Genomic DNA, 24141 nt, shown 5'->3' with positions numbered 1-24141 from the left:
CCCAGAAAACAACTAACTAAAAAAAACAAACAATAAGCCTTGGACAAGGACTGACCAAACGATGACGACCCAGGACCGGACAAAGGACGTGGTTATCGGAATGTGGAATGTAAGGGGAGCGAATGATGAGGTGAAAGAGAGAGAGATTGTCCAGGTGCTTGAGGGTGCGAAAGTGGATGTATGTGGAATAACTGAAACAAAATGGAGAGGAGAAAGTGTGAGAGAATGGGAGTATGGATGGAGTATATGTGCAGGAGTAGGTGAGAATGAGAGGGCAAAGGAAGGAGTATGTATAGTTGTGAGTAAAAGATGGAAGAGGAGCATAAGACAGTATGGATCAGTTGGGTCAAGGATTGTGTGGGTAAAGTTGAAAGTTGGAATACAAATGTGGGCCATTGTGTGTGTGTATGCGCCAACGCAAGATCGTGCTAGAAGAGTGAGAGAAGAGTTGTGGACAAATGTAGAAGTGTGCATGGAAAAGTTTGAAAGGAATGAGAGAGTGTTTTTGATTGGTGATATGAATGGTAAAGTTGGGAATGTGAAGGTGGATGGAATAGTTGGTGAGTGGGGTGTGCCTGCTGAGATAGATGAGAATGGGAGTGCATACAGTATCTTGGTTAAGAAATTATTAATAAAATAATCATCAGTACCTTAGGTGTTGCAAGGGCAGGTGCAATTGGGAAGTCAATGGGGTCAGTGGCTGCATCACAGAAACCAACAATACGAGCCAGTGGGCGCACCCCGTGCTTAGCAGCTGCTTTACTTGTCATAAGCACCAAGGCTGCTGCCCCATCATTCAAAGTCGATGCATTACCGGCTGTCACTGTCCCACCCTCACGCTGCAGTCAGAGAGAGGAATCAAGGTTAGATACCACATTATATTCCCAAAATGTTTTGTCTGACATGATCTTTACCATCATTTGAACTCAGTTTCCAGCTATATTTACTTTAGTTTAAAGTAAAAAATAAAAAAAGTAGTACTGTCCTTTAACTTATTAGAGGTAGACTGTGAGATAATGCTGATTTCATGTGTGTGGTGTGTCGGGGAGAGCATGTGGATACTGCCAGGCGTGAAATGATTGAACTTGCTGGTGAGTCTCTTGAGTGTGTGGAAGAGTTTTGTTACAGTAAAAGTCCTGTAATCCCAACGGCAGGGGACCAAGGGTCTTTTAGACTGTTTTTTTTTTGGACTACTGGAAGAGACCTTTGAAAAAAATAGCAATATGTACATAACACGTAAAATTATATGCATTATTGCTTTACTCACTGGAAATGCATAGAAGTGTAGATGAATAGTTGCAGGCAGGTAAATCCAAGTCCAAGGGGAAGCCCAAGCTAGACAAATCCTTAAAGCCCAGAAAATGTTTAAAAAGCAGAAAAAAAAAAAATTGGGGTTGGTGGAGGATTAGTGCCCCTCTCTGTAAAACAATTAACTCTAAGCCCTTGGCCACCCCATTTGGGATACATGGCGTCTGGCGATGGATGGATGGATGGAGATATATATATAATAAATATATATATATATTTTATAGACAATGAATGGAGGAAAGAAAAACAAAGGATATAAAAAAAAAGGTCCATGTGCCTAAAGGCATCCTTCTTTCATAAAATATTTATAACAACTGGATTTAAATAAAAGTGGATTAAATGTTTGTGGGAAGCAACTCCCAGGAAGTGAATTTCAGAGAATAGTAGTCCATCCATCCATCCATCATCCAATCCTACATCACCCCATGAGGAGCGTATGAGCCCGGGGCTAAGCAAGTTGGTCCTGACAATTAAGATGAGAGTGAAGAGTAGTAGTTCTGGAGATAAATGAATTTTGATAAGTAGAGGTTCTGCATTGCAAGGAGAGAGTGTAAGTTCATGGGCGCTCCCAGCTGCCCGATTATTACGGGAGAAAATGTGAAGAGGAGGATTATTGGTGGTTGGATTAGTGGAACCTTTACTGTATTTGGGAGACATGTTTTATGCTGGAGGTGGGGCAGGAGCTAGCTCTGTGGCTAGAGTGAGGAGTGGTCAGAAGAAGTTCAGGGAGCTGTTGTATCTCCTGACATTGAGAGGGCTCTCCCTTCATGCTAAGGGATCTTTGTATGTGGCGGCATGCGTTAGGAGTGTAATGCTGTATGGTAGTGAGTCCTCAGCAGTAAAGGAAGAGGATATTCGCAGGCTCAAATGTACAGAAATAGGAATGATTTGGTGAATGTTCAGTGCGTCCTTCAGCGCAAGGCCTGGGGGTACTAGGTTTATGATGGAAGAGTTGAGAGGTAAGATGGGACTAGAGTGTATTGGTATTGTGATGAGAAGAAGCAGATTGAGATGGTTTTTGGGCATGTGGAGAGGATAGGGGATGATAACTGGGTGCAGAGAGTCAGCAGTGTTAATGTTGGGGGTAGGGTAGCGTGAGGTAGACCGAAAAAGACCTGGGACGAGGTCATTGAGTAAGACCTCAGGGTTAAGGGACTAAGTAGGGAAGCTGCCAGAGATTGAGCAGCGTGGAGAGCCACCATTAGGTGCCAAGGCTGATGCATGCAAGCATGTTGGAGCCTTCAAAAATGAAAACAAAACAAAACTGTAATGTAGTACGATAAGCCGTCAATATAGTTTGGATATACAGTACAGTCTCTGTACAAGACGACAGATTATGCAGAATCTCGTGCTACATCAAGTTCGTACTAAAATCTGACATACATTTACTTGTAAAATATGGGGTAGGCTACTGTACGGTGATCCCTTGGTTATAGTAGTTTTTGTTATCACGGCAAGACAAAAATCTGCATTCCTACCATTACAGTGCATTTTTTTAGCAAAAAAAAAATTACTGCGCACCTGAGCTGGATTCTCCTGACAATGATGGTGCAGTGTTTGATTGCTAATGGCTTTGAGATGACCCCCTACTTGAGGAGTAAATCCCAGGCAGTGGAGACCACTAATTCTCTCCTCCATGGCTTTGAAACCCTGTACCTCAACCTATCTCAGACTTCTGTTGTACATGTTTCTTCATTATTATACCCTTTTCATCACTTTTTAACCCAACCATACCTGTGTTTGTTTCTGGTACTTACCATATCAGTCTGTATATACAGTAAAAATTCTGTAATCCAAATGGCAGGGGGCCGAGGGTCTTTCAAACTACTGTATTGTTTTTTTCAGACTATTGGGAGGGACCTCTGAAAACATTAGAAATATGTACATTGTCATTAAATAAACACTTAAATTAGGAAAGTGTGTGTGTGTGTGTTTTACAAGCACAGACATATTAGGAGTGTGTGTGTGTGTGTGTGTGTGTGTTTTACAAGTACAGGCCTCTTAGGGGAGTGTGTGTGTGTGTGTGTTTTACAAGTACAGGCCTCTTAGGGGAGTGTGTGTGTGTGTGTGTTTTACAAGTACAGGCCTCTTAGGGGAGTGTGTGTGTGTGTGTGTGTTTTACAAGTACAGGCCTCTTAGGGGAGTGTATGTGTGTGTGTGTGTGTGTGTGTGTGTGTGTGTGTGTGTGTGTTTTACAAGCACAGACCTATTAGGAGTGTGTGTGTGTGTGTGTGTGTGTGTGTGTTTGTGTGTTTTACAAGTACAGGCCTCTTAGGGGAGTGTGTGTGTGTGTGTGTGTGTGTGTGTGTGTGTGTGTGTGTGTGTGTGTGTGTGTGTGTGTGTGTTTTACAAGTACAGGCCTCTTAGGGGAGTGTGTGTGTTTGTGTGTGTGTGTTTACAATCACAGTCCTATTTGGGATGTTTGTTTGTGTGTGTGTGTGTGTGTGTGTGTGTGTGTGTGTGTGTGTGTGTGTGTGTTTACAATCACAGTCCTATTTGGGATGTTTGTTTGTGTGTGTGTGTGTGTGTGTGTGTGTGTGTGTGTGTGTGTGTGTGTGTGTTTACAATCACAGTCCTATTTGGGATGTTTGTTTGTGTGTGTGTGTGTGTGTGTGTGTGTGTGTGTGTGTGTAGCTCGTTAATACATTCCATGGTGCCTTCATAACATATGCCTGTGTGTGCGTGTCTTGATTTGTGTGCGCGTTAGTGGGTGTCATTAGAACCTGTAAGAAGTGTTTAATATTATTATGTTATTTCAGTTTGCATTTGTTGAGTTAGTGAGGTAGCTATTTGATAATTAATGATGTTTTGTCTAGGAAAAAGAGATCAGTTCCCCTTACAGTCTAGAATATATGCAATGCATTTTCATATAATTTTTTCATCTGAAAAAGGTTCTGAAGAGTTATTAGTTATATTAATGGCCAGAATACCTCACTACAGTGTGATATGATGCATCTTAATGTGATCTCAAATAATGAGCTCAAAAAAGAAGATATTTTTGGATATTTCTCTTTATATATGTATAACTTGGGTCACGAGTGCCCAATATTTTTTTTGACATTTTTTAAAAACTAAAGTGTCTGAGGTTTGGCCAGCGTGTCCAGAGACAGGTGCTATTAACCATTCTCATATTTAAAGGGCAAATACCTGGATGTCTGAAGTTTGGAAGAGCCGTCCAAAGTTAGGAAATTTGTTCCTAATTTCGGACACTTGAAAATGAAAAAAAAAAAAAACACGAGTTTAGCGTGGCTAATTTTTTTTATTATATGGATTCAGTAAGTACTGTCCCTGGCTACCACATGACACCAACAGGGATAAAATTGCACCATTTTACACAGAGTTATTAATTAAAACACATAAAAAGTGTCCGAAGTTAGGGTGTTTTACGGTACTACTTGGTGGTGGCCAGAATTAGGATACAAGTAAGATGGAGGAATAGAAGAAGGGAAAGACGAGAGGAAGGAGTAATTGCAAGGAGAGTGGAAAGGTTACAAGAGGATGAGAAAATGGCAGAGTATAAGAGAGAAGTGGAGGAACGATTGGGCAAATATGAATTGGAGCAGATGGGAGACGTGGAAGGTGTGTGTAGGATATTTACAGAAGAAATATGTGCAGCATGTGATGTGGTGTGTGGGAGGAAGAGCAGATGGAGGGGGGTGCAAGGAACAGCATGGTGGAATGAAGAGGTGAGACAGGCTGTGGCACAAAAGAAGAAAGCATACAATGAATGGATGAGAAATAGGGGCGTGGAAGAAGTTGAGAGGCGGAAGAGAGAGTTATATGTAGAAGAAAGAGAGAGGTGAAAAGATTAGTAAGAGAGAGTAAGAAGAGAGTGGATGAGGAATTTGGAAGGAATTTGAATGTAAAGTGGAGGGACTGTAAGAAAATGTTCTGGAAAGAGGTGAAGAGAGTACGACAGGGTGGAAGTGAGGTTAGCAGGGGAGTGAAAGATAAATGTGGTAGATTACTAGTGGAGAAGGGAGAAAAAGTGAGCAGATGGAGAGAACACTTTAAGGAACTGTTGAACATACAGGATGGATGTAATGCGAGTATAAGTGGCTGGGGAATGGCTGGGAGAAGGAGGGAGGTGAGAAGACAGGAAGAAATCAGTAGGATAGAAGTTGTGGAAGCAATGAAGAAAGTTAAATTGGGGAAAGCTCCAGGAATTGATGGAGTGTGTGGTGAAATGCTGAAGCATGGGGGAGAGATAGTAGTAGAATGGATGTGGAAGATGTGCAGATTGGCCTGGGAGGAAGGTAGAGTCCCGGAGGATTGGAAGTCAGGTATAATCATTCCTTTGTACAAAGGAAAAGGGGAAAAAGAAGTGTGTGGTAATCATAGGGGCATTTGTCTTCTTAGTATAATAGGAAAAATGTATGGTAGGATACTTACTGACAGAGTTAGAGAAAGAACAGAGAAATTAGTTGGAGAAGAACAGGGAGGCTTTAGGAAGGGAAGAGATTGTGTAGATCAGATATTCATTCTTAGATCTTTAGTGGAAAAGTTTCTAGAGAAGGGAAAGAAGTTGTATGCGTCTTTCATGGATTTGGAGAAAGCATATGACAGGGTGGATAGACAAGGATTGTGGAAAGTATTAAGAATATATGGAGTAGATGGGAAGCTGTTGAATGCTGTGAAGAGTATGTATGATGATGCTAAGGCTACAGTGAGTGTGGATGGTGAACTAAGTGAATTTTTCTATTTGGAGGTTGGGTTGAAACAGGGATGTGTCATGTCTCCATGGTTGTTCAATCTGTTCATGGATGGGGTAATAAAAGAGGTACAAGGTAGGGTAGTGGATGTTGGAATAACCCTTGTGAGAGAGGATAGTGTTTGGAAACTCCCTGTACTGTTGTTTGCAGATGATACTGTGTTGTTGAGTGAAGACGAAGGGGAGCTGCAAGGCTTGGTGGATGAGTTTGGGAGAGTGTGTAAGAAACGGAATCTATAGGTGAATGTAGGGAAGAGTAAAGTGTTGGTCCTTGAGAGAGGTGAAGTCGGTGAATGTACAGCGAGGTTGGATGGTGGGGAATTGGAAAATGTGAGTACGTTTAAATACTTGGGTAGTGTGATGAGTAAGGATGGAGGTTTGGAGGGTGAAGTGCTTGAAAGGGTACAGCAGGGAAGAAAGGTTGCTGGTTCTTTGAAAGCAGTGATAAGAAACAGGGAAGTGAGCATGGAAGTGAAAAAGTTACTACATGACAGTATTGTGATACCAGCTCTAACGTATGGAAGTGAAGCTTGGACGTTGTTGGAAGGACACAAGTCAAGAGTGAGAGCAATGGAAATGAGTTATTTAAGAGGAGCCTGTGGAGTCACATGGAGAGACAGGCTAACGAATGAGGATATAAAGGAGCGTTGTGGTGTGGATGTGGATGTGATAGGAAGTGTTATGAGGAACACACTGAGGTGGTTTGGCCATGTGGAGAGGATGGAGGGTGAAAGACTGATGAAGAGAGTGTATGTGAGTGAGGTGGAGGGGGGAAGAGGGAGGGGGAGGCCGAGGATGAGACGGAGGGATGGGGTGGAGAGGTATATGAGAGAGGGGGGGTGTGAGCTGGAAGCAGGGCAGTGAAATGGCGGGGGACAGGGCGACGTGGAGGCAATTTGTTTGTGGCCACCCCAAACGGGATTGAGGCATCTGGCAATAGATAGATAGATAGATTTTACCCACCAACACGTGAAGGGTGGAATAACACCTGAGTCAAGTGATGCCAGCAGCTTGCACCGGGATTCACACCCTGGTGCTAAAGGGCCAGCAGGTAACCTTTTTTCGTGTGTCTGAAATACTGAAACTTATGACTTAGAGAGGACTGCATCATTCTCCCCTGGCCTTGGGGGGGGGGGGAGACCCTTTGTGATGACTTAAACTGGTCTAGGACATACTTCAGGTGAGCAACAAAAATGTTTCTGAGATTATAGATTACATGGTGCATCACCACCTTGCTGTCACCTCTGAACCCATGCTAAATCAACCTCATTATGTTATTTCTAAGTACAGTAAAACCTCTGCAAGTCGGCATCCTACAAGTCGGAATTACTCACAGGTTGTAATGGCACATGAAAATCATTAATGAAAATTATTTAAAATGTTTGATATTGGTCAAAAAAAAAATCTAAGAAAAATTTCCCCAAAGTTGTAAAATGATGTCTAACAGAAGGCCCATCTTGGAATGATGACACATCATTCTAGGCTGTGAGGGCTCGCGTTACTCCACCGGTCAGAAAATTCTGGTAAAACTCCCCCTAAGACATGAAGTCTCGGCTAAGGGAAGCCATATCTCGGTATGATGATGCACCGGCTCATCATGTTCTAGCCTGTGAAGGCCCACCAGCGACCTCCCACCCAGTGTTGCTAATATGGCGGCTTGCCCGCTAAATGTAGAGGTTTAAAAAAAAATGTGGGGGAATAAATGATAAAGCTTACTCTACATCTGGCCTATTGTAAAGTTCTATCTAGCATTGTTTTCCTTAATGTTCATTAATTTCCATCAGTCTGGTGGATTTTTATCACTGTTTAGGCCAGTCTAGCAGAATTCTGTGCTGTACAGTACTGTACATTATGTTTGGCAGCACTGCTAAGTCCCATAACCTCCTGCCTCACTCTGGCTCAGTCTAGCATCTGCTACTACTATTGTCGGTATTCTCTCGCATTCCACTCTGTATTCTGCACTTCTATTCCTAACCAGCATGGCTTCCAAGGCTCTCAAGGCTCTTTCAGGCAGGAAGGGGTTGAAACTGAAGACCCTGAGCATTCAAGAGAAGCTGAAAGTTTTGGAAAGGATCGATGTTGGTTGCTCGATGCCCGCCATGTGTGCGGAGTTTAATCTGAAGCCGAGCATGTTTTACGATATAAAGAACTGCTGTTCAGTTGTGATTTGAAAGTTTTGGAAAGGATCAATGTTGGTTGCTCAATGCACGCCATGTGTGCGGAGTTTAACCTGAAGCTAAGCATGTTTTACGATATAAAGAACTACTGTTCAGTTGTGATTATGGTTAAGAAATGTTGCACAGAAGCAATCATATGCTCCCCTAGCGCTTCTACATCATACCAAGAGGCCCTCCTTATGCTTGGATTACACCCCCTGCAAGCATGGTAAGTGATTTTTGTATTTTTGTTTCTGGTTAGTCAGGAGTCTCATATTTCCCATAAGTCAAAATTATAGTCAAGTTGGAATGGGTATGCGATCTGTTTTCACTTGACATAACCCCATCACATACAGGGGTGTGGCTGTATTAAAACATTTATCATATTTATACACCCCTAAACATTAAATTACAGTGTTACAAAAGGCTGTTGGTAGAGAGAACCACTGTCAGAGGGTTCTTCTCACCTGGAAGACTGTGGCTAGCTTCTTGAACTTTTCAAAATTAACTTTCTTGTACTCCTCATCTTCCGTTATCACGGTGTCTGGCTTCCCTCGTTTGCCAGGTATCCTCACCTCCACAATCTCTTCTTTTATCAGCCCCTTGGCCCAAGCATCAGCAGCTTTCTTGTAGCTCTGTATACCTGCATGGTAATCATAATGTTTGAGTAATATTAACCCCCATCTTCTTTGTACTGTATATGACAGGGTACATCATCATCATTCTCTCTCATATACAATTACAGTACATTACTTCTAGTGTGTGAATACAATAGATAAATTACATTGCTACTTTCCTTCCTGAAAATATAAGTGTACCTGTATAGTTTTGCTGCAGTATCCCATTCAATTTGTTGAAGATTAGTAAATGTAAATGTAATCCTTGATAATATACTGTGATATACTCTGGAGCCAAAAAGCACAAGCTTGCAGATCTCTCTCTCTCTCTCTCTTATACAATTACATTACTTCTAGTGTGCGAATACAATAGATAAATTACATTGCTACTTTACTTTCTGAAAATCTAAGTGTACCTGTATAGTTTTGCTGCAGTATCCCATTTAATTTGCTGAAGATTAGTAAATGTAAATCTAATCCATCCTTGATAATATACTCTGATATACTTTGGAGCCAAAAAGTATAAGCTTGCAGTCCACCTGATTCTCATCCAGATAAGCCTTAAGTCCACAACAATAACAACATGGCTTCCTTATAACACTCAAAAAACTTATTCCTTGATAATTTTTGCACTTGTATTATGGTGCAGTCACAGCCTTCTATAACTTGGTTATCAAGGTCCTCTGGCATATATTCCATAGTCATTTCATTCCACTCACTGTATAACACATTATTATCACTGCATAGTGTTTACAAGTTTAAAACATCTACAGCTGACTCACCATATTCATCTTGCTCATCACGTGAAATATTCAACTTTCTGGCTGTGTTTTCTCCACAATTTCCCATGTGAAATTTGTTATATACATCAGTCAGTCCATCAAACACAATGCCATCCTGCAATTAATTAAACATTAAAATCATGGTACCTGGACAAGTAATAGATGCTGTACAATTATGCCAAATTATAATTCCTATCTCATGATGACTAAAACTTGCTGAATAAAATAAGCAAACATTTGGGGAAGCCATCTGCCTGGGAGTGGGGAAAAAGTCAATTTTACTCTTCATTAGTCTAAGCTTATGTTTTCCATACTATACATCTCCCATAATCAACACTTCTACATTGAGCTGAGTGAAAATCAAACTAATGTACTCCCACTTAAAGCCCATTCTTGTTTCCCTTACTATGATATTTAGCTATCCTAAACTGAATTACTCTTAAAATTAAACATGGTAATCCAGAAGTACAGAAAGCTTCAAAGCAATAACAGTAACCTAACCTGTAGAGTTACTCCACCATAGGGAGAGTCACCACGGGCCATATAGTATGGGACATTGGACATGCTTTCCATTCCCCCTGCCACCATCACCTCCTGGGATCCACACATTAGTGCCTGTGATGCCATCATTACAGATTTCATCCCAGAAGCACAGACCTGTAACAGCCAGCATTAAGTTTTCTGATCCTGAGAAGCAGACCTGTTAACAGTCAGCATTAAGTTTACTGATACTGTTCACATCGCTGAGTGGTCAGAGCATAACAGTATGAAAGTATCACTGACAAAAAGACATGAAATGTTCATTTACTACATATTTCTTGTCTGATGAATAATGGAGGGGACAAAACATTCAGAAGCTGAATTAAAAGGCTAGAGTTTCCATAGCTAGTAGCTGTTCAATGAGGCAAACGTAATTTATGACGTAAAGCTGTACCGTACAGATTTCAGAAAAGAGCGTATCATATTGTATTGTATAATTCATAATGGCCCCAACATGGCATCTCTCCATGCTGCTCAGTCTCTGACAGCTTTTCTATTCAGTCCCTTATCCCTGAGGTCACATACTGTGATCTCACCCCAGGTCATTTTTGGTCTGCCTCTTGTAACCATACCCTCGATGTTCACACCTCTTTCCTTCCACACCCAGCTACCATCTTCCATCCTCCCAATATCCTCAAACCATCGCAATCTTCCCCTCCTCATCAAAACGCTAATACATTCCAGTCCCATCCGTCATCTTAACTCTTCAGTTGCAGTCCTAGCCCCCCAAGGCCTCCCATTCAAGGATGCACTACACATTTATCTAATCATTGTCATTTCTGTACATTTGAGCCTGCGAATATCCCCTTTCTTTACTGCCCAGGTCTCACTACAGTACAGCATTACACTTCTATCACATGCTGCACCTCCAGCACATATTATGTCCTCCAAATAACAAAACTCCTCCACACATACAAGTGACTCCCCATCAAGATCAATCTTTTCATGTCTTGCAGTCTCTGCGAGCTCTCGTCAACACACCACACACACAAAATTAGCATTACTTCACAACCTAACTTTAATACCACTACATCTCTTATGCATCCACTTATCACAAATACCACACAAGATGGACGTACTTCCTACACCTTTGTGGGGAAGTGCAAATGGCCACACTCCCTCTGCTTTGACAGTAGAGCCACCAGCCTTAGATTTCATCAGTCTGTGGGAAAGTGCATATGGCCACACTGCCTCTGCTTTGACAGTAGAGCCACCAGCCTTAGATTTCATCAATTTTGGATTTATCTGCATTTGCTCTCAAACTCTTGTGCCCTCATTCTTTCCCTTATTCTCTCCTCATCCTTCTGCCTACAGGTGACTTTATACTCCCTCTTCTGTCATTCTTTTCTTCATTCTTTCCTCTTCCTTCTGCCTATGGGTGACTCTACACTGAGTGACATGCCAAATGGTTTCCTGTACACCAGGAAACCATTTACTATGCTGGGTGATAACCATATAACCAAATTGTGGCGCCTGGTGGTTTAGCGGATAGTTAAGGCGCTATTGTACAATCGGATTGAGCCGGTGCAGGCTTATATCCAAGGGATGGTTGGCGTTTATTGTTCACGCAATGCCCTTCAGGGATGATTGAGGCTGGCCACTCTCATCTTACATGTCTTAAATGTTAGGACCAACTTGCCTAACCCTGTGCTCCTATACTTCTCATGGGGCAACATAGGACTGGATGATGGATGGATGGTTACTCTCAAACTCTTGTGCCCCATTCCATCTCTCCACTTGCTAAACCTTTCCTCCATCTCCGTCATTTTCTGCAGTCAACACCAAGTCATCAGCATACATCTCCCATGGGAGTCCGTTTCTAAAATCACTTGACAAGAGTTTCAAGCACCATGACAAACAATAAGGGCTCAAGGCTGACCCTCTGATGCATACCAGCATTCACGGAAAACTCATCACTCAAATCTCCAGTCACTGTCAACTGGGTGTCAGCACACACTTGTACAGTATATGTAGCCACTCTAACCAGCCACTCCTCGATTCCAAGCTTTCTCATTGGTCACATCACCACCTCCTTTGGGACTCTGTCAAAAGGACTTCAAATCAACAAAAACAAAGTACAGCATCCTTTCCTTAATGTCAGAGGACTTTAAATCAACAAAAACAAAGTACCATACCTATATATTTTTCCTACCCGAAGCTGTTGGACAATGAATAAGGCATCAATGGTCCCTTTGCCTTGCATAAACCCAAACTCCATCTCATCAGTATTCACTCTTTCATCATACCTTTTAGGACTCACTCCATTACCTTCATTAACTGATCCAAAAATTATATACCTCTATAATTTCCTCTTTTCAGAATATCATCTTCCCCCTATACACAATTACACGCTCTTCATCCAGTCATCTGAGACAACATACTGGTACTCATATGTACAGTAATTGAATTTATCTGTCTATCTATAGCCAGTAATCTGGTGTATGGATTATTATTATTTTTTTTTATTCATTTGTTTTTCCTTTCTCTGTTCTGTTATTTAAAAAAAAAAAAAAGATGCCATAATCCCATAAGGGGTGGCTGTTTGTCTTTGAGTTAGTTGTTTTATAGGGAGGGGCACTAACCCTCCGCCAACCCACTTGTTGACACATAGTAAACACGTATGAGTTGGTTATGTGGTTACCACCCAGCGTTGTGGATAGTCATTCAAACTGAATTTATCAGATCAGTAATTAAACCAACTCTTATCTCCTGAGGCCTTCAGCATTTCAGTATTCAACCTAAACACACCCACCACCTTCCCCAACTGCATCCTGCCTGTTGCACTGCTCACAGAAGCAGCATCAAAGACCAGGGGCCAAACACTGGATCTTCTGACTCCAAATTTTTCCTCTTCCAATCAAACTCCTCATTCAGCAACCTCTTATAATGCTGCAGGCTTGTTTAATATCCTTACTGTATACCACTGCCTTTCCTTATCATTTTTCACACACTGGTCACCTTCATTTATATCCCTGTTTTCCCTCTTCATGTGATTTGCCACCTTAAATTGCACATTTTTCATTTTGGCACTATTTAGGTTATCCTGTACAAGTCACTGAAACTCAGATTTTGTCCTGTATACCTCCTTTCTGGTCCTACACTTGGCAGCTAAGTATTCCTCTCTATTACCACCTCTTTTCCATTCCCAGAAAATTCTTGTTTTCTCCTTAAATGTGGCATCTATACCCTCGCCCCATCACCATGCTACTTCATGTCTTGGAGGGCCCCTTAATCATCCACACATTGAATCAGGAGGGCCTTTGTTCATCCACACACTGAATCATTAATTCTCAAAAGATTGTTCATGAGCGCTCTGTACCGCTCATTAACAGTTGTCTAAACCTCCCCGTTCAGCCACCACTCTACTCATCCTACTATAGAAGACATCTCTTACTGCTTGGTTTTTCAACTTGCATATTTTCCTCAGGGTGTACAGGTCCTCCTCACCATCAGCTCCTTCAGCACCATTTTACATAGTGTCAGGCCATCCTATGTCAGTTCACTGTCTAATAAATTGTTATAACTGTGAACAAAAAGTTAGACTCCTTTTCGGAATAAGGATGGTGAAATGATTGCAGATTCGCAATAACAATGCCTCCCAGTCAACTGATTGAGCCAAGGTGGCCATTCAGATATTACATTCACTATGGTCACCTGCCTTTCATTCCATTTTGTGCATGAAAGGCCACTGAAACACCATTGTTATTGCCGTATGGAGTGCAGTGTGCGATATCAAGTTTAGTGATAACTTTTTGGTTTGAAATACTGAAACCTGTGACTTGGAAATCATGTCTACCATGCATATATGGCCTCCCAGTCAGCTGATAGAGGTGCCTCCTAGTTAGCTGATTGAGCCAAGATGGCAGTGTAGTGTCGACATTCTCATTATGTGTCTGCCCTTCATTCCATTTTGTGCATGAAAGGCCATTGAAACACCATTGCTGGTGCTGCATAACAGTGTAGGTGTGTAACAAATGGTGCAGTGTGCTATTTTAAGTGAAGTGATAACTTTTTGTGTGTGAAATATTAAAACTTGTGACTTGGAAATCATGTCTGGCAAGAATGCTACCCCTTGGGGAAATCGAAGTGCCACTGAGAGGCGCTGAGGGCAAGCCTTTTGTGTGTGTGTGTGTGTGTGTGTGTGTGTGTGTGTGTACGTACCTAGTCATGATATACAGGAAATGAGCTATGCTCTTGAGGTCCCGTCTCTGTTTCTTAGTGTCAATTTTGCTTTGAACTTGTTCAAATTTTTAGACTGGATGATCTCTTCGTCCAGGCAGTTCCACAGGTTTGTTCATCTACATGGAAAACTGTATTTCTTGATATCCTTCAAGCAACTTGCCTTTTTCAGTTTCTTTCCATGTCCTCTCATAATGCTCCCATCCCATACAAACAGATCTTCTCTGTCAGTTTTTTCTACTGCCATCATGGCCCTGAACACTGCAATCATGTCGTCCCTCTTTCTCCTTTCTTCAGAGGAAAGTAGATCTAACTTTTCCAGCCTCTTCCTGTTCGACAGATTTGCCAGGCTAGGGGCTACACCCACCGCAGATTGACTTAGGACCTACACACAGAATTGCTGTGGGAGAGTTGCCTGTCTTTGCTTCATGTTTCCACCTCTACCAAGTGAATTTTTGGGGCAAGAAGTAACTGACAACTCCTCTGGTGTTGGCGGGAGGTGGTGAAACACTCACCACATCAGTGCTTGCCCAGAAGGGAGAGTGGGAGTGTATGTTTCTGTCACTCTGAGCTTGCACATCCCTCTTTTTTCATATGCATTACTGTTTGCCCTGTTATTTTCGTAGAGTCGAGTTGTCATGGCTAGAAAGTGCTGCTAAAGGGATGAGAGGGTCCGTATCATTGCATGGAGGAAGGATACTGTCCCTATCAACACGATTTGTGAACGTACTGGACATGCAAATTCGACCATCATGAAGATTCTTGCTGCAGCACGCGGCCTGCCACCTGATGTCGTACCAGAGCGCAAGCATGGCAGTGGAAAGTAGAGGACGACTTCCAGAGGTACAGATACGTTTCTGAAGAGGGATGTAATCAAGAATCCTTGACTGACAGCAGCAGAATTGAAGAGAATGCATCCCCAGCTGTTACAAGACGTCTCAATTCGAACTATCCAACACCACATGCAGAAGGAGCTGGGTTTGCCAAGCTGCAATGCAGCCAAGAAACCGCTTCTCACTGACCACATGAAGAAGCAGCGCATTCAGCTTGTCAAGAAGAATGCACACTGGACATCGGATGAGTGGAGAAAAGTTATGTTTTCCGATGAAAGCACATTTCAAGTGTTCCAGGCGTGTTCTGCCAAGGTTCAACGCCCTGCCTCCTGCCTGTAGTCGATATGACCCTGCTTACATGGTACGGACTGTTAAGCATCCACAATCAATAACAGTATGGGAGTGTTGCTCAGATGAAATGGGAAGGGGAGTCCTGTACTTTCTTCCTAAGAACTTGATGATGAATGGTGGTTGGTATATTCAAGTTCTGAAAGATCATTTGTTATACTTTTTTGCTATTCATGGGTGTGACTTTTTCATGCACGATTCAGCTCCATGTCACAAGTCAAAAAAGGTGACAAAATGGCTTCAGGATAATCGGATTGAGGTCCTTGACTGGTCTGGCAACAATCCGGATCTAAATCCGATGGAAGACTGCTGGGCAAAGATGAAGAAAATCATGGCAGAGAAGAAGAAATCCAATCTGGACAACCTCAAGACTGAACTGACAAATGTTTGGTGCAAAGAAATGTCCTTAGATTACTATAGAGATCTAAGTGATTCCATGCCAGAATGCATCCAATTGGTCCTGAAAAACAAGGGAAACATTTCATATTAATGAATGGCATTTCATGAACGAACATTGTGATATACTATGATTTCTGCGTTTTTTAATACCTTGGGAGGGGGAGGTCCTAAGTCAATTTGTGGTAGCTGTTCTTTGTATTCTCTCGATCTTGTTTATATCTCCCTTTCTATGTGGGGACCACATTACTGCCACATATTCCAACCTGGAGCGGATCATGACCACTCAGTTTTTTCATCATCTCCTCATCCATGTAATGAAATGCTACTCTTATGTTAGTCAAAAGATTGTACGTCTCTCTAGCCATCTTGCTAATGTGTTTTTCAGGTGACAATTTATCCTGGACCAGCGCTCCCAAGTCCTTCGCTTCTCTTGCTTTTGGGATTGGTTCATTACCAGTCAAATAATTCAGTGATGGTCTCTTGGTACTTTTACCCATTTCCAATATTTTACATTTTTTTGTGATGAATTTCATTTCCAACATCCGGCTCCAATAATGATGTCTTCCTCATCCTCCTCGTCCGATTCCGTCCCCCCATGAGTGGGGCTGATTGCATCGTCAACCCCCATGAAAGTTCTGCCCTTACCGCCGGGGAAAGGGCTCAGTGACTGAGCAGGTGTGTGGGAAATTGTAAATAGTAAGTAGGTATGCATAAATGTGTGTGTGTGTGTGTGTGTGTGTGTGTGTGTGTGTGTGTGTGTGTGTGTGTGTGTATTTTTTTTTTATACATAAGTGAAATTCACTGTAAGATATTATAAGATATATCTAGTAAGTGTTATGAAATAAGTGTTTTATAGTAAGTTTTACAGTGCATTGCAATAAGTGTTACTGTTTATGGTTATTTATGAAAGTGATTGGAAATACCTTGAGTAACCCTATCTGGTACAATGAAAGAAACCAAAAGTGCATGGGAGAGAAAGAAAATTACCTGGTTAGCTGTACCTAATTTTTTTCCCCCATTACTCAGAAAGTAATGGTAAATATGTTAGCATAAGCTTATTTGTGATGTGAAGTACAAAAAATGTAAGTTGTGTATAACATTAGTAATATCTGCACAATGCCCCTGATTAGTATCACAATTTTTGTACAAGTTAGTACAAATTAGTCACAATTCTTGTACAGGTAATTACCTAATACTCAACCATACTGTGTAAAACACCCAGAGCATTTACTTTTCAAAGTGTAGTTACCCGTAATCATGATGTCAAGTGCAAATATAAGTGCTGTAGTAGAGGGAATTTATCATAATTGATGCAAGAAGCTAGAACAGAAAATCAGAGCTATTCTTTTCCCACACACCTACAGGGCATAGTGGCACTATGAAACAGGTAGAAAACCCTATGGGGAGTCACATGGACACGGTGATGACTCGTCCTTTTGATGATGAGTAAGGAAAAGTCGAAAGAATGAGTGGAAAATTCCGAGAGGCTGGGCAGTGTTACAATCACCACTCTGGTCAGTGCTGTCAATGCTAGCCCGCGAGTCCAAGGTCACTGGCAGTGGCGCGCACCCAGATTAGCCCATCAAAACACGGAAAACCAATCATCTTTAACTTATCTTTATTCATCAGTGGGACCACCTGGAGATGTGGGGATACTTTCATTTGAGAGAGGAAGAGTCGGTGAGTCTTATTTATCTTTATTTTTTCCTCTAGCTGTTATAGTTTGGCAGATATTAGGTTTTGTGTTAGGGTATTTTTTTCCAAAATCATGGGAATCCCCCGTGGGGAGGAGTGGAGTACGTCGGATAAAACCCAGAGAGTGGGGGTTGAATGTCAGGACCAACTTGCCTAGTCCTGGGCTCCCACACTCCTCATGGGGCAACACAGGATTAGATGATGATGATGACTACTTTCTTCTAACTCTCCTTCACCAATCTCTTCACCTCCCTTCTCCTGCTCGCATATAGCTCTCTCTTCTCTCTCTCATCTTCTCCCCTATCTGTACTCGCTAGCCATTCACTATATGCCTTCTTTTGTTCCACAGCTCGTTTCACCTCATCATTCCACCATGCTGTCCCTTGCACACCCCTGCATCTCCTCCTCATTCCACAAACCACCTCACACGCTGCACCTATCTCTTCCGTGAATATTTTACATATATCTTCCACCCCTTCCATCTGCTCTAACTCAAACCTTCCCAATCTTTCTTCCACTATGCTCTTATACTCTACCTTTTTCTCACTATCTTGCAACTTCCCCACTCTTCTCACAGGGGCTGTTTCCTCCTGTCTTCCCCTTTGTCTCTTCACCCATTTTCTTTGCAGCCTTACCTTGGCCATCACTAAGTGATGATCCGAGATTTCATTCCCCCACCCCCTACCCTCTTCACACTCTTGCATCCAACACTTGTCTTCTCATTTGCTCATCCACACACACGTAATCTATCATTGCCTTTTATTCAACAAGTTCACCGTCCATCCTCCTCATGACTCACCATGTATACCTGTGGATCATCTTATGCCGAAAGAAGGTGTTGGTTATTGCCAACCCCTTACCAGCACAGATGTCCACCAAAGCACTATCATTCCCATTTACTTCAGCTGGCACACCCCACTGACCAACCTCTCCATCCACTCGTACATGCCCAACTTTGCCATTCATGTCTCCAATCAAAAACACTCTCTCACTCTTCTCAAACTTGTCCATACATACTTCCACACTTGCCCAAAACTCATCTTTCACACGTACAGTATACAAAACAGGTAATGAAATAGTGTATTACTAAAAAGACATGAAAATGGATTACTATATACCACACTAAGGAAATAACATTGATTTGTAAATTTAAGATTACACAAGTAAAGTTGGGTGTTGGGGCTCCCCAGAGACTAGCTCTCACTTTGTTGACAGTGGTGCAGGGTGTTGATTTGTCTAATCCAGCAAAGAGGGTGGCTTGCCGTGCTGGTGCTTGGCCTGCCCCTGCTGGCACCACATTGCCCATATACACCTGTAAAACAAATGTTAATGGAAATCTGATACACAAAGGGTAAAAATATATACTAAAAACTAGCTGTTATTCTTGTTGTTGTTGCCAAACCTTAGTCTGTTTGACTGAGCAGAACCGTCAACCACAGGTAAGCTACGGCTCCAGTGGGTTTGTTCCATGTGTTTCCAGTACCATTGATGTTGTGTCTGCATCTTAGTGTCACATGTTTTATGCAGTGTTTCATTACGTGTGTTATGTTGTGTGAACCTTTTCTACAAGCCAGGCACGTGTCATCTGTGATTCCTCCGAACCCAGATCAAAATCTGTACCTGAGGAGGACTGGATGATGTCCTGATCAAAGCCGGGCTAGGTGTACTCGATCATTTCTATTTAAGGAAATCTGTGATGAGTGAATGTTGGGAGTGAGGACTTATAATATAGTTTTCTGATTGAGATGTTGTATTACCCTGCATGGGAAATTAGTAGATAGGTGTTTCTTTATTGCTGGTATTTGAGTGTCAAGAGGTGGGATGTTGTCTTAGAATGCATATATGGTGATTGTTTTACATGCCTAGTTGTGTTGTGTAGCTCTGTCATGTAATGATGGGTATTGTGTGTTGGCACAATCTGCCACATAGAACTGTGTGCTTCGCATACCAGTATTACCCCACTGTATGGAATGTTTTCTTGTTCTTTGTTGGAAGGAATGTGTTGGGTATTGGAGGTGGTGGCAGCATGCTTTTCAGCAGTGCCTGTTTGTGATTCTGTAATACTGTTACATGTAAAAACTAGTAAACACTCATACTACTAATGAGCATATCAGAGACTGTTCTAACTGGTGAAAAGTATTTTAACCCATGGATTTTGCAATTACCTTTTCTTATCCCACCCCGTGATTTTTTTTTTTTTTTTATAAACTTGAAGATAAACATCCAGGGCATCATCTGGTAAAAAAAAAAAAAAAAAAAAAAAATCTTTCCCTCTCTGCGTAAGGCCATGTGTAAGTTTACATAGGGGAGAAGTGGGGGGGGGGGGAATGTTTATTATAAACTTGAAGATAGGAGAGAGGTATACAGGGCAAAGTCTGAGTCACAGAGACAATTACTTGATAACCTAAATCATGGGGAAAGGAAAAATATATTTAGGGTGGCAGGTCAGGTGAAGAGGGATAATCGGGATATCATAGGTGAGCAGTGTGTGAAGAATGATGAAGGAAGGGTAGTGGTGAACAGTGAGGATATTAAAGATGCATGGAGAGAGCATTATAACCGGTTGTTGAATGAGGAGTTTGACTGGGACAGGGAAGGTTTGGAGCCAGCAGATCCAGTGTCTGGCCCTTGGCCTTTGATTGATACTGCTACTGTGAGTGAGGCAATAGGCAGGATGAGGGTGGGGAAGGCAGCAGGTGTGTCTGGGTTGACTGCCGAAATGTTGAAGGCCTCAGGCGATATAGGGGTGAGTTTAGTCACTGACCTGATAAATAGGATTATTTATGAGTGTGTTGTCCCAGATGATTGGCTGAAGAGTGTAATTGTAAATGTGTATAAAGGGAAGGGTGATGCCCTGGAAAGAGGGAATTATAGAGGTATAAAGCTTTTAGATCAGATAATGAAGGTAATGGAGAGAGTTTTAGAAGGTATGATTAGAGAAAGAGTGAATATTGATGAGATGCAGTTTGGGTTTATGCCAGGTAGGGGGACCACTGATGCCATATTCATTGTTCGACAGCTTCAGGAAAAATATATTGGTAGGAGAAGGGATCTTTATTTTGTTTTTGTTGATTTGGAAAAGGCCTTTGACAGAGTCCCTAGAGAGGTGGTGAAGTGGGCAATGAGAAAGCTTGGCTTGGAGGAGTGGCTGGTTAGGGTGGTTATGGCCATGTATGTGGGTGCTCACACCCAGGTGAGAGTGAATGGAGATTTGAGTGATGAGTTTTCCGTGAATGTTGGTGTGCATCAGGGGTCAGTCTTGAGTCCCATGTTGTTTATCATGGTACTTGAAGCCCTTTCACGTGACTTTAGAAACGGACTCCCGTGGGAGTTGTTGTATGCTGATGATTTGGTGTTGATTGCAGAGAATGAAAGGGAGGCGGAGGAAAGGTTTAGGAAGTGGAGAGATGGTATGGGGCAAAAGGGTTTAAGGGTAAATGCAGATAAAACAAAAGTGATGATATCTAGGGTTGGTGGCGGTACTGTCAAAGACGAGTGGCCATGTGCAGTTTGCCACAAGGGCGTAGGAAGTAATTTCATCTTGTGCGGTGTGTGTGATAAATGGGTGCATAAGAGATGTAGTGGTATCAGAGGTAGACTGCGAGATAATGCTGATTTTATGTGTACGGCGTGCCGGGGTGAGCAGGTGGAGATCGTCAGACGTGAAAGAATTGAACTTGCTGGTGAATCTCTTGAGTGTGTGGAAGAGTTTTGTTATTTAGGAGACATGTTGTGTGCTGGAGGTGGGGCTGGAGCTAGCTCTGTGGCTAGGGTGAGAAGTGGTTGGAAGAAGTTCAGGAGCTCTTGCCTCTCCTGACATTGAGGGGGCTCTCCCTACGTGCTAAGGGGTCTTTGTATGCAGCGTGTGTTAGGAGTGTAATGCTGTATGGCAGTGAGACCTGGGCAGTGAAGGAGGAAGACATTCGCCGGCTCAGACGTACAGAAATGACAATGATTAGGTGGATGTGCAGTGCGTCCAAGGCCTGGAGGGGCTGGGTTTACAATGGAAGAGTTGAGAGGTAGGATGGGACTGGAGTGTATTGGTGTTGTGATGAGGAGAGGTAGATTGAGGTGGTTTGGACATGTGGAGAGGATGGGGGATGATAGTTGGGTGAGGAAGGTGAGAAGTGTTAATATTGGGGGTGGGGTTATGAGGGGTAGACCGAGAAAGACATGGGACGAGGTCATTAAGTGTGACCTTAGGGTTAAGGGACTGAACAGGGAGGCTGCAATGGATCGTGCAGCATGGAGAGCCGCCATTAGGTGACCAAGGCCGACACATGCAAGCATGTTGGAGCCTTTAAAAACGAAAAACGAAAAACGAAAATAAACAACCAAAGCATCATATGGTGAAAAGAAAAAAAAAAATCTCTCTCTGTCTTTGTGAAGCGTCATGTGTTTACATAGGGGTGGAGTAGTTAGTGGTGATGCACGGCCAGCACAGCCTGAGCTGGGGCTCGCAACGCAACACTACCCAGCCTGACCTGTGGCTCACAATCCATGTGTTAACTGAAGTGAGGATGTCATTCCATGGAATTTTATGGTAGTTTAACCTCAACCTGTGACCTTCATTACATGGCTAAACCTCATTACAAAATCAGGTAAATTTTAAAAAATAAATATTGGTTTATTTGGTTGGGAAGGGAGGTTGTCAGAAGACAGGGCAATGGGACCAACCAGGGCACCAGTGGAGAATATTGGATAGTTTATGCAGTTTTTACTGTATGAACATTCTGCCAATAGGAAATTCCTTGCGGTCAATCCAATATTTAAGTGCTACAAGCTGGCTTCAAAGAAGTAAGGTCAGATATGTGGGGGGGGGACTCAGATACAGTTAGTTTATATATGTATACACAGGGTGGCCCATGTGTAACTCACCACATTCACTCCACTGAGCAAGTTTTTGTTTGTTGTGGGGATGGCATAGTAGATTTATTATAGTCTGCCCTGCATCAGTTATTCACTTCCTACTTCAGTCTTCCACTGCCATAACCATACCTTGCACTAGCCAATGGAGCCATCTTTTTAACACTTAAGATATTGCCATGTGTTTCTAGTGGGGCACTAGTTGTGGAACACCCTGTATACAGTCACGCCTTGATGTGCAACAGTTATGTTATCAGTCAATGGGGGGAGGAGTTGCACCCAGATTCCACTCAACAGTCGTGGAATTTGCTTGTTTGAAAAAGTGTGGTGATATGTACAACAATCCCATGCATACGCAGTGCCGCCCACGCAATCCTACAGTCTGACATTTGATCCAAGTTGGCTGCCCAGTGTTTACATGCACAAAACCCCAATATGAGGTCTCTGCACACACGGCCTGCTTCATGCCATCCCTTTGAAAGCCCCGTCTCATTTGTCCACTCGTTCGCATGTCTCACAGCTGTGAATGTCTTCCTCATGTTCCCTGTGTTACATAACTGTCTTGCACTTGAAAGGCCATCAAAACAACAATGCTGTTGAAAGATAACAGTGTAACCGTGTGGTGAACTGTGCAGTTTGTGATATTAAGTAGAGTGATGACCACAGTGCTCTCCTGCCACCTCACCGCAGTGTTTTCCCACCGCTTGACTGTGGCGCTCCCTGCTCACCACACTGTTGTGCTGTCCTTCAACCTTACCCCACTGAAGATCTGGAGTGATCGTTCAGGCCCTGCAGCTGTCTGCCGGCATCAAGGGGGCTTGGTGATGACTCAGATTGGTCTTAGGACATAGTTCAGGTGGGTGTCAGAAATGTTTTTTTGAAATTTTAGGTTACACGGTCCTTGAATCCCCCCTCCCTATCCCCACTGAACCCATGTTAAATAAACCTCAGTATGCAGTTTCTCAGTATGCACTCCGTTTTCATGATGTAACCCCCTTCACGTACACCTTGGTTCCAATTAACATGCCTATATGGTGGATGTGCGAGCACACGCTATTTGATATTGCACTAATTGAAATACATAACTCATGTGGGGAAATTCATTGGAGGATGAGTGACTCCAACTTTAGGGGTTAAGCTTTTAAACACTAATAATTATCCTTGTACTAAATAATAGCATATGTACACACACGCACACATGTACACATACCCTGGATGAGCTGGTCTAAACCGGTTTGCTCCCCCCCTTCTCGTAAATAATACAAAGTAATACGCAACCAAATCGCACTAAAATCATACTAGAGTGGCTGAAAGTGTTCTATATTATACTGTGAATTACTGTCAAAAAATACAAGTGATTTAGTGATGTTTTTGCTATAATCAATGAAGTCATATGCTAAGCACATTAGCAAGCGAACATTTTTGCAGTTGCAAACTGTGCAGCTATGCTATGAAATGACTCAGGACATTATATCAGTAAGTTTTATAAAAGTAAGTGGTAATAAAAGTCATTTATGAAGTTTTATAAAGTTTGTAATGATTTTCCTTTTATTGCTACTCTTTTGCTAAAGTCTAGCATAAACACTGGAATATCTTAATAAAACCATACAAGACTGGCTAGTAGTATTTTTTAAAATTATTATTATTATTGTAATTATTTTGATGAGGTAACATGACAGGAACCCTAGTTTGTACGGGAAAAATCTT

At 42.3% G+C, this 24141-nt stretch overlaps 1 protein-coding gene across 1 annotated transcript in view; it reads right to left on the bottom strand.

Annotated features, from left to right (window-relative positions):
* Acat1 (Acetyl-CoA acetyltransferase 1) overlaps positions 1 to 24141 on the bottom strand; it is a 65675-nt gene that overhangs the window by 31691 nt on the left and 9843 nt on the right. The window contains exons 4-8 of the mRNA XM_080275883.1: positions 18773 to 18880; positions 10076 to 10231; positions 9575 to 9689; positions 8643 to 8818; positions 651 to 839 (exon numbers count right to left, since the gene is read on the bottom strand). Of these exons, the coding sequence (XP_080132009.1) occupies positions 651 to 839; positions 8643 to 8818; positions 9575 to 9689; positions 10076 to 10231; positions 18773 to 18880 (744 nt within the window). The remainder of the gene's footprint in view (positions 1 to 650; positions 840 to 8642; positions 8819 to 9574; positions 9690 to 10075; positions 10232 to 18772; positions 18881 to 24141) is intronic.

This window comes from Coenobita brevimanus, chromosome 63 (genome assembly GCF_032717465.1).
Source record: "Coenobita brevimanus isolate Jiangsu-jjx chromosome 63, ASM3271746v2, whole genome shotgun sequence".
In the NCBI taxonomy this organism is placed as follows: domain Eukaryota; kingdom Metazoa; phylum Arthropoda; class Malacostraca; order Decapoda; family Coenobitidae; genus Coenobita; species Coenobita brevimanus.
Note: the sequence above shows the minus strand (reverse complement) of the source record. Positions and strands in the feature narration are given on the sequence as shown.